The sequence below is a fragment of the Pyrus communis genome, chromosome 3, assembly GCF_041283825.1.
Source record: "Pyrus communis isolate YQ-2024b chromosome 3, ASM4128382v1, whole genome shotgun sequence".
Classification (NCBI taxonomy): Eukaryota; Viridiplantae; Streptophyta; class Magnoliopsida; order Rosales; family Rosaceae; genus Pyrus; species Pyrus communis.
In genome coordinates, this window is record NC_142567.1 from 11,739,114 (window position 1) to 11,750,303 (window position 11,190).

The 11,190-nt window shown below is 35.5% G+C and overlaps 1 protein-coding gene across 3 annotated transcripts; it reads left to right on the forward strand.

Moving 5' to 3' along the window:
- Positions 1–5,535: 5,535 nt before the first annotated feature.
- LOC137714712 (uncharacterized) lies at positions 5,536–10,092 on the forward strand. 3 transcript variants are annotated; one of them, XM_068453859.2, is made up of 7 exons: positions 5,536–5,659; positions 5,904–5,988; positions 6,078–6,165; positions 7,679–7,743; positions 9,448–9,516; positions 9,598–9,647; positions 9,747–10,092. In XM_068453859.2, the coding sequence occupies exons 2-7, from the start codon at positions 5,911–5,913 to the stop codon at positions 9,856–9,858; spliced, it is 462 nt and encodes a 153-aa protein (XP_068309960.2). In that variant the 5' UTR covers positions 5,536–5,659; positions 5,904–5,910; the 3' UTR covers positions 9,859–10,092. The 3 variants fall into 3 exon arrangements, with proteins under 3 accessions (XP_068309960.2, XP_068309959.2, XP_068309958.2); XM_068453858.2 differs by having other exon boundaries at positions 5,553–5,705; XM_068453857.2 differs by lacking the exon at positions 5,536–5,659 and having other exon boundaries at positions 5,890–5,988.
- The last annotated feature ends 1,098 nt before the right edge of the window (positions 10,093–11,190 follow it).

Consider the following 11,190-nt stretch of genomic DNA (forward strand, 5'->3'; position numbering starts at 1 on the left):
AAGGAATAGAGATCTTTGTTGGAACGGGGTTAGAAATAATGAATTTTGGAACAACCTTACCCGAATTAGATGGCATAGGAGCAATAGGTGCCTCCGGCAAAGGTGTTTCCACTCTTGCCGTGGGTTGGGTGTATTCCTCTTCCTTGTGATTTGATTTTGATGGTTGAGGGTCCGTTCCAACCTCCTTGTCACTTTTCAACATGATAGCATTGGTGGTTTCAAATTCTCCCTTCGGATTTGCAATGGTTGAACTAGGGAGTTCGCCTTGGTCGCAAATTTGTTCTACAAACTCCGCTATCTGCCCAATTTGCTTTTCCAAGTAGTCCAACCTTTTGTCTTGATTTTCCCTCTCTTTGTTTTGAAGTTGGACTCCCTGCGTCAAAGTAGTAAGTAATAGAAAAATCTTATCATTATCACTTGAATTACCTACATCGCTTTGGGCAGGTTGTGGTGGCTGTATAGGCGTTGAATAGAACTCCTCATATGGCGGCCAATATCCTCCTTGTTGAGCCTCATTGTCTTGATTTTGTGAGCCCTGCACCAAACAAATTAATTCATTAAGCTTTTGATTATAATCTATTGACGAACTTGAGTTTGGTTGGGCATATTGAATATGAGGTTGTGGTGGCTGCATAGGTCTTGAATAGAGTTCCTCATATGGCTGCCAATATCCTTCTTGTTGAACATGTTGAGGTTCCCACCACATAGAGTTTGAATGATCACTCCAATCCGAATTGTAAGTATTGGAAAACCCATCATTCCTTGAAAATGTACCAACGCTTTGCATTTGGGACCTTTCCATGAGCTGTGACAAAAGAGAAGCATTATCTAGTGCCATGTTGTGCTTCTCTAGTACTTAAAATAAACAAAATACAAATCAAAAACTAAAACTGAAATACATAACAGAAACTAAGACTAAAACTAATAAGAAAACGAAAATAACAATCCAAAGGATTAGCAAAGTTGCTAATCCCCGGCAACGGCGCCAAAATTTGATGCGAGATTTATACGCGCATAAATTAACCCTCTTTTTATCGATTGTAGTATATGTATAAGTAGGGATCGTTCTGGACCGGGGATTAGGAGGGATTGTTAATCACTTGGATTTGACTCAAAAACGTAAAAACAAAGTTAAAAACGTTCACAAAGACTCAAAGGACTCAAAACAAGTTCAAAAGACTCAAAACTGCCTAAAAACACTAACTAGGCAGTTTCTGACCTTAAATCCAATGTTGGACGAATTTAAGATTATGGCTTGATTCAAATGTAAAAATACAATATAAAACACTAAACTAGACTCAAAGAATGTAAAACTAAACACTTAAAACACTAAAACAAACCAAAAGACTCAAAACAGCACCAAAACACTCAAAACTGCCCTAAAAACACAATCTGGGCAGTTTTGAGCACTTTGACTACTTTGGACGAATTTGGGAAATAAAATGAATCAAAACACTTAGAAACATAAACTAAGACACTTTCTAACTAAATTGGACAATAAAGTAAAGGGGGATTTGGTTTTTACGAAATTAAACTAAAATGCACAGATTACAATTTAAAACAGAATGTAAATATGAAATAGATGGAATTGAATGGATGGGAACCTAGCTAAGGGGTTCATCTCCATACATGTTACACTTGCATAATAAAATGATTTCCAATTGCATTTCAATAAACCATGAATTCTCAACACCCCAAGTTAACCGTGATGCACTAATTAACCTTCAAATCTTCCTAACGTTATTGAATTGGATGATGCATGCGACAATTCAAAACATTCCCCACAAGTCCTCAACATGAATGCATAGAAGAGATACAAGCAAGAATCATTAAGCTCTATGAAAATTATAAGTGTTGACGAGGCATTCGTTACTATGGATTGCATGAAACTTATGCCAAGAATTCGTTTAACGCGATTGTTTATAAGCAACCTCCACTACTTGTGAATATAAGTTCGTAACTATTAGGTGAAACTCACTTATATTCTAGCGTCATATTCATGCATGAAAATTAAGCGTGCACTCTCAATTAAACATACATAAATAAGTTATCAATCAAACAGTTAAACAAATTGAAACCACAACTTATGAAACGCAATTAGAAGTAATCAAATCAAAATGCAAGCATAAATATATATTTCGAATCACCCCCTAACAAAGGGGGGTTTAGTTCCTCATAACTTTGAAATCAAAGAAACACCTAAACATTCCAACAACTCAAACTTGAATTGTATGAACGTTTAGGCACTCTTCTCTTCCATTCCTCATACGTACAAAACAAAGAGAATTGAATTTAAACTTTGAAATCAAAGAAACACCTAAACATTCCAACAACTCAAACTTGAATTGTATGAACGTTTAGGCACTCTTCTCTTCCTCGTTGTTGTAGCACAAGGTCTAAGGTGAGGTTTGGTGGTGTGAATGGTTTGGGGAGTGGTTGGAGTGGTGTTTGGATTAGTAGGGATACTCACGGCACAAGGGGATGATTTCTGGTGGTGTTTTGGATGATTTTCTGAATATGGACGAATTGAATGAGAATGAAATATATGTTGTGTGAAGTGTGTATGGTTTTTATAGGGAGATGAATGGATGCGAGAGGGAACATGACAGCTAGGTTAAGTGAATGCATGTGCAAAACAGCTAGGATGGCTGAAATTGTAAGGGGAATGCATGTGCAATGTTGGAAATCTGATGGGAGAAAGGTGGATGCATGTGTTGGCTGATTTAAAGAATGTGAGGGAATGATGAAAGGGGAAACATGACAGCTAGGTTATGATGATGAGTGCATGTGGCTGATTTATGAAGAGTGAATGCATATGGCTGCAAGGTGTGAATGATTATGGGTGCATGTGGCTGCAATGGATTAGGAATCCTTCAATTTCGTCCATTCCTTTTGCACCAAACATAAGCTATCCATTCCAAGTCCAATTTTGCTCCAAAATGCTCCAAAATGCATCTTTTTGCTTCCTTAGCCATATGAACCTAAAAACACACGAAAATAGCTTAAAGTACTAAAATAACTAAAGAAACATAACGTAAATGCACGAGAACAAGCCATTTAAGTCGCATGAATATGCTCCTATCAATGAACGGTGAAGATTTCGGCTAGACTAATCTCCCAACCTAAACCTTAGTGGCCAATCCAAATGGACCGAGTGATTAACAAGGTTACCATGCCTCAAACTTTGGATTCGAATGAGGGGGAGCGAGCCAAAACTTCACCGCCAGTCCAATTCCTAGCGATGTTGAAGATGACACAAACTTATGGGGTAAAAATGGAAGAGATAGGTCGGGCAGGATTCAGTGACCCTTATTTTTAAAAAATTACTAAATTTGATTTTTAGTAATTTATTTTAAAATAAAATTTATGTAGATTATCATAATTTATTTTGTGAACATTTAACCTAAAAATATTTAGACTCTCATAAAAAAATGGATTTGCACATAATGATCAAATTATCCGGTCTTTTTTCTACTTTTCAAGTCATTTTAGTACAACTTTTAAATAGTAGATCCTTTGTTATTTAAATCGTCCATCTCCTTGACTTGTAGTGATTTATCATTCAATGGATGACTGAAAAGTGATCGAATGATCCAATTTTTACTTTGTATATAAACAAAACATTCAAAATTGTAGGGCGAGTCTTCCTACATGGCGCTCGACTCTAGACTAAATGAAGTTGTAGCCTACCCTCGAAGCTCTTCATAGTCAGGTGGGAAAGAAATATTAAGTATACTTCAATTTTTGGTGAATTTTGATTTAATAATTTTTTTAATTATTTTAGCAATTGGATTTAATTTGGACCGTTGGGTCTTTTTTTACCGTTAAATTTGATCACAGCCTTTAAATTAATTTATTTAGGAATTATATTTTAAAATAAAAAATTGAATCTGAACGTTGTATCAACCAACATCCCAATCTTTATAGCCGTCAGATTACAAAATAGGCTTTGAGATGGGATAAGGTGGGAGACAAAGCTGTCAGCAGTGGGTTTCACCCACTGTAGCTTTGTCGTGTGCAGGAAAGTGGAGCTTGTCTGGGTCGTAGTAGTCTTCAATTTCTGGGTGCATTCACCTCCATTGTGGGGGACCTACTGCTAACCTGCCTTATTTTTTAGCTATATCTACCCAAATTTAAGTTTTAATCCAAATTTAAATTTTGGCCTAATTGTTGAAAGAGATTTGGGGGTTTTAAAAATAAAATGTAGGTTTTAACTCAACCATTAGAGTTGTCACTTTGTACTACGGTTTGGTAGTCTTCCTCTTCATTTGTAAGTGAAGGATTTTAGGTTCGATTATCGTCAAAGACGAATTTGAATCACATTATTGCTAGCTTATTGTAAGGCTTAGCCCACGCCTCCCACCCCTTAGATAATCTCCAACCCTTGGGCTAAAAGCAAAATTTTTTAGCTCAGAAACAACTTTTCCGTTCCAACCCTTCTAGCCTAAAATTTTAGCCCAGATTATTAAAGAATGAACTTAGGCTAATTTTTTTTTCTTAAATTAACTTAAAAAAAATTATGTAGACTATCGTAAATTAATTTTATGAACATTTTAATCTAAAAATATTTAAATTCCGATAAATATTGAAAATTTTCCATTGCTTTGTCATCCTATGCAAAAAATACATAAAAACAATTGGTTGCAAAATAACATTATATACATGACAAATAAAATATCAAGAAAAAAAACTCACAATTTCTGTGGTGCTCCTTCCACTAGCCATGCCAACCATGGCTCTCTCCCGCTACCGTTGCAGTTTTCATGAAACTTTTCAATGATTTTATCCCACAAAACCTTTTTATTTTGATTCGTGCCAACTGCACCATCTTTGCTAACAGAAACTCATGCCAAGTATAAAGCAACATCTTCCTCACATGTCCAATTACGACCTCTAATATGCTCTCTTGCCATGTTGAACGATTTGGAAATGGAAATAAATGGTAGAAAGAAAAATTAGAAGAATTGTAGGAGAAAATTGAGTTTTGTGTGGATGTTTGAACAAATACATAGGTATTTATAGAATTTTTGGGTGAAATCTGAGTTAAATAATTTTTTTTAATTATTTTAGCTGTTGGATTTAAATTTGGACCATTAGATTTGATTATATTCGATCTCAGTCATTGGATTCAATGTATTTTAAAATAACATTTAAAAAAAAACAAAATTTGAATCTGGACCGTTGGTTACCGTTGGATCAACCAACGGTCCAAAAATGCCAGTTGTTGGATGCAGAAAAGAGCCATTGGGCTCTGGGTTGTGGCCGACAGCAGCCCTGATAGTGAGCCCCCTCTGTCGGGCGCTGAAGGCTCACGGGCCGCGTGAGGCGAGTGGGCGAGTGAACGGATTGAGAATGGGGTAATTTTGGGCGAGTCCATGCGTTTGTGGGCTAAATTTTGGGGGGTATTGGGCCTTGGTTTGACGTTTGACATTTAGCTTTTAACCCAAAGATTTTTTAGTTCATAAAAAAAAAATAATAATAATAATAAAAAAAAAAAGTTAATAACGAATTGTCCATATTGTGAAAAGTTGAAGGACCGGACTTAAATTCCACCATAATTGACGAACCAAATTCTCCAGTTATAGCCGAGTTACGACCGAATTTCTCTTGACACAAACATCCACCCACTCTTTGACGCTAGTAAACTATCTTTTGCTGGGTAAGCAATCCTATTTGGTTTTGCTCATTCTTTTGTTTTTTATAAGGTAATTCAGCAAATCCAATAACTTTGGTATTTTTGTCCATTTATTTGCCGATAAATTGATCTTTCATTTCTCTTCTAGAAGTTGAACTTAGGTTTGAATTTGGGTTTAGGGTTTAAGCTGATGGAATGATTGTCTTTATGCGGTGGGTTTTGGGTTTTGGGTTTTAAGTTAATGGAAGCGATTGTGTTGTTCTTGTAGCGGCCAAATGGGGGAAGGGAGAGATAAAGTTGGTGATTCTCCAGTCGAAACGGCATCATTGGAGAGGGTGGAGGCCTTGCTGGAGGTAGCCAACTCCCTTCTCCAAAGCATCTGATTGTGCATTAAGATATTTATTAGAGATATACATCCTTCTTTTACGATAAAAACTGTCAGGCTGCTAGGTACGATGACATGGATGATCTTAAAAGCTTAGAGTCTGCTGGTCTTTCTCTTGATTCTAAGGATCTCCACGGCCGAACAGGTTATTCATACTTTCTATTGTTGGTTTAAGGAATTAACAGATTCAACATGCGATGCCACTTTGTGGTTTCATCTACTTCTTTTAACTTCCTTTGTTTGTTTGCTTTCCTGGGAATAATCACTTGTTGTAATAATGTTGGAACTTGGACTGGATCAAATCACCCATCTGGAGGCCTTCATTTCACAAGACTAGCACTGGATAGTCACCCTTTCTTTCTTCCTTTCTTAGTTCTTGTACTAGTTGGTCTCCATAAGGTTGATACTGTAACGAACAGAGCAATGATCTGCCATCAGCAGTGCTTTAGGAAAAATCTCAAAAATATTTCTATGGTTAACATATCTGAGATTCAGCGGGTAAGGTCACTTTTATGTACCCTCAGAGTCAGAGGTTTGATAACATTGATAACAATCTGTAAATCTTGCGAAGAAGGTAGAGAAGTTGAAGAGATGCAGGAGTGGTATTGGAAGAACGGGGATCTCAAAACCTAATTTATCATAGGTTTTCCATTTCAGCAGAAAATAATTAGGCGTTAGCATATTTGAGAATATGAGGGTTGAAGAGGTGGATTATTTGATAGTCTTGTTTTTATTGTATAATTTGTTTATAGATAAAGTCTTGTTTTCAAAGAAAGGGGATGATCCCTCTACTCTTTCTTAACTGTGGGTGAATCAGTAACACCTCCTGAACAGTAGATTCCAAAGTCCAAGGACTACACAAAAAGCTAGAATTTTAAGTCATCTTTCTGGTTCAATGTTGCATTAGTTATGGGTTGCATCCTTCCCTCTTCCTTATTCTTCTTTGCAGACTTCGTCTCCTTCGGTTCTTCTTTTCTTCCCTATCAGGACTTTAACTGACATTTGACATGTGGCCGTGAATATTCCTTTGTTTCTTGGATAAGTGGCTTTACTTTTGGCTTCGGCTGAGATTTTTATAATTGGGTTGATTATTAGTGTATGTCCTCCCAATTAAGGAGGCGTGTTAGTTACTTTGAAATTTATCATATGCTGAGCTAGATTTTGTGTTTATGCAGTATGCAACGAATATCCTTTTCTTTTCCTTTCACCAAATTTCCACTATTATTTCCTTGCTTCTTAGATGTTTATGGTTTCTAAACTAGTTCAAACAGCTGACCAAAATGAAATTTCATTCCTTGATATGAATTAATAAAGCATAACAAACCTTCAGAAATTGATGGTTTTTAATACGTCATGTTGCCATTTTAAAGCTTTAAGTGAGAAATTATTATTCGTTAGGCTTAGTTTTCTGCCGTTATCTTCTTTTGGTTCTTGGTCAAGGATTTGTAGATTATGACATTCATACAGGGAAGCTAATATAATTTATGCTCGCAAAAACAAATACTTCTAAGTTGAATTTCAAGACTTTGATGTGAATGTTTATTTTATTTTATTTTATTTTTTCCATTTTTAATTGTTATAGTTAGTGATAATTAAGCTATCGGTCATCTACAAGCTAATGCAAAACTGTGTTTGAATTAGTTATGGTTTAACTGCAGCACTACACATGACTTCTGCTAATGGGCATCTTCAGATTGTGGAGTATCTAATCAGTAGAGGAGTGGTGAGGTTTTTTACTTTGATACTCTTTTGATTGATTGAAGTAGGGATAATGGTTTTAACTATTTACTTAGTGTTTTACATGGATAGCATGTAATTGATTTAGAGATAATATCATCAATTTGATCTTATGCTATGAGTATGACTAGCTAGCTCCAAAAGAAAGAAAGAAAGAAAAAAGGCTAAATATCCAAAATGGTTCCTGAGATTTGCATAATCAATAGAAATGGTCCCTAAGATTCAAAATCGATAGAAATGGTCCCTGAGATTGTACACCATCCATGATTTTGGTCCTTCCGTTAAAAACTATTTTGGGCAATTTTCAAAGTTTCGTAACTCAATCGATTTTTAACCAAATTCGACCCATAATATATCAAAATGATGATAGGGAAGTGTAGAATAAGATTATACCTATTTGGAAGCCCAATGGTTGCCAGAAATGGCCGGAAAATAGCCTGAAAGATGACTGGTTCGTTGGAAAACTGGAAAACTCGCTGGAAACTGGGTAAACTTTAAACGTTCATAACTTCTTCAATAGTCAACGAAATTGAGTGATTCAAAAACGAAAGTCATACTTCTCGATGAGACGAAGATAATGATACCTTTCTCGACAGCCAAATCACTCATTGAGAAGTATGATTTTTGTTTTTGAATCACTCGATTTCGTTGACTATTGAAGAAATTATGAACGTTTAAAGTTTACTCAGTTTCCAGTGAGTTTTCCAACGAACCAGTCATCTTTCAGGCAATTTTCCTGCCATCTCCGGCAATCATTGGGCTTCCAAATAGGTATAATCTTGTTCTACACTTTCCTATGTTCATTTTGATAAATTATGGGTCTAATTTGGTTAAGAATCGATTGAGTTACAAAGCTTTAAAAATTGCCCTAAGAATTTTTAACGGAATGACCAAAATCATGAATGGTGGACAGTCTCAAGGACTATTTCTATAGATTTTGAATCTCATGGACCATTTTTATTGATTATGCAAATCTCAGGGACCATTTTGGATATTTAGCCAAGAATGAAAAAGGTCAATTTTCATCATAACAGTTGACCATTTGTTGGATGAGCATTCATCTTAAGAATACATTTTTGGATGTGTATATTATTGATTGGCTTCTTAATGCAGAAAGTTAGTCAAGCTAATTCAATGTTTTTAATCTATGTTTGATGCATAATCGTCCAAACTGAACTCCCCAAGGTCGGTTGTGACTTATTTAAAATGATCTATAATAATGTCTAAGGTCCATTAGGAAAAGTGAGCGAAGACGTGAAGTATTGAAGAGCTATTCAATCCAACTCCTTGTGGATATAAGTCCTTTTACCATGGCAGTTTGGTTTAATATATTCATTATATCGTTGTGGACTTTAATCTATGTGTTGTGTTCAGTTGGGGTTACTATAGTTACATTTTTAGGTGGATGACTCATTAATCGACCAATACAATGAAATTCTAACAAGTTTGCTTCAACGTATAAGCTTGCATCTTATTACTGAAGCAATCACTTTAGCTGATATAAAGCATTTACGTAGAGTCTGTCCCTCATTTAAAGTGACAAATGTTTTTGTTTTCTTCTTGAAGCTTTAAGTTCGTTTATATAATTTCCATTGTGATATCTTGGAAAAGATTGACTGCGTGTTGTCCATCTTCTAGTTGTGATATGTCGTTATGGTAAATTCTAATTAGTTTGTAATGCTTGTGTAAGGATCTGAATGCTACAAATGAGGAGATGAATACACCTCTACACTGGGCTTGCCTGAATGGACATGTTGAGGTTATTATTTTGGTTGCTAGGCAGTGGGCACAGTTATATTCACTTGTGCTACTTCATTGTTTAACGTTTTTGCCTTTGCAGGTGGTTAAGAAATTGATCTTAGCAGGAGCAAATCTTAGTGTATTAAACAGGTAAGCATTGTAGCACGTGAACTAAACCCCGAACTTATTTGAAAAAACAAGTTTATACACAGTTTACTATAACGACGGTTGTGGCGTTGTTATCTTCAGCTACGAAAGGACTCCAGTTGATGAAGCAGTGAGCAGGGGAAGGATGGATGTTCTGGATGCCGTTAATGCGGCGGCTGCCCAAGTAGAGCTTCGTGATGTCAGCGTGTCCTAGTGTAATATTGAGCCCCCTAATGAAAATGACTTATGATAATAGTGATAGATGTTATCTTCTTGTAGAATGCAAGCTTTGATATGAAATAATGAAGGTTTTGGTGATAGCTGTAAAACTAGAGAGGGTCAAATGCGTCTTTGGCCACTGTGTTATTGCCATCATCTCTGTTTTGGTCATTGTAGTTTTATCGAGTACAATTTTGAAAGATAGAGAGTAATGGGTGGATTTAGAAAATTGTCCCTAAATTTATATTTAGGAAAACTAATAAAACATGTTTCAAAACTTTCAATCTTAACCAAAAGTATTCGAATAACTTTATTTAATGGTTAAAACAAATCTAACATCAAACCAGTTTAATAAAACTGGCCCAAGCAATGAGTTTTTTATTTTACCCTCATGGCAAACCATGTTCTCTTAAAACTAAATCAAGGTCTAACTACTCCTCCATGGGAAGAAAAGGCCATCGAACGCCTTCTCCTTCATATGAGAAGTCCTTAAATTCATTAAATCTTGTCAAGTTTCTCCCTACTATAAGATTGGAAGCTATTCTAATGAATTTTCGTTCAATATAAGATTGAAAAACAATTAATGAAGAGAAATTGAAATTAAGAGCTCAAACCTTGCTTTATAAATTATATTGGACGGTGATTTTAATCAAGTGCCAATGAACCAATCAACTTTTTCGTCTATTTTCCATGCGTCTTTTCTTTGCTTTTTCCGATAGCTTTTAAGACAAATGTATATTTTAAGTACTAAAACGTTGTAAGAAGCCTGGAATCCATGAATAAAGGTGTGCGATGCTTCCAATGGTGCGCATTGCATTGATGCTTTTCCAATTCAAATATTTTGGCATTTCTTTTCAGTAGCAATTCAAGGCAATCAAACATTCCTGAAAGTGAAAGCATTAATATAATTGGAAGCAACTGTGCTCAAGTCACTACACACACTCACTCTCTTTTTAATTTCAAAATATAATATTAACGATATCCTTTCATTCAAAGAGAGGTTCTTGTGTGAGCCAACTGCCATCCAATGTTTAAGTTAGGACTTAGTAGATAAAATGATTGCAAATGCTCTAGTTTTCCAGGAGGAGAACCATTTAGCTTCCATATATAGTTGATGGTTGTGCCTTTATATAGCGGCAAGTTCTAGTAGTAAATACAGAAAAGAGTCGCAATACCATTGCTTAAAGAAAATGAGTATTGAGGTTTAATTTTCCTTCTTCTACTTTTTGTATGTAATTTAACTTCCCTGACTACATTCTATATGTACATATAAAATGCTTGAATTTGATATTGTGCGTCCTTTTTGCTTCCATTTTTGCAACATGCT

Coding starts and splice junctions, on each gene's coding strand:
- LOC137714712 (XM_068453859.2), top strand. CDS start 5,911: ATGGGGGAAGGGAGAGATAAAGTTGGTGATTCTCCAGTCGAAACGGCA. Junction 5,989..6,077: donor GGGTGGAGGCCTTGCTGGAG/GTAGCCAACTCC, acceptor AAAAACTGTCAG/GCTGCTAGGTACGATGACAT. Junction 6,166..7,678: donor GGATCTCCACGGCCGAACAG/GTTATTCATACT, acceptor GTTTAACTGCAG/CACTACACATGACTTCTGCT.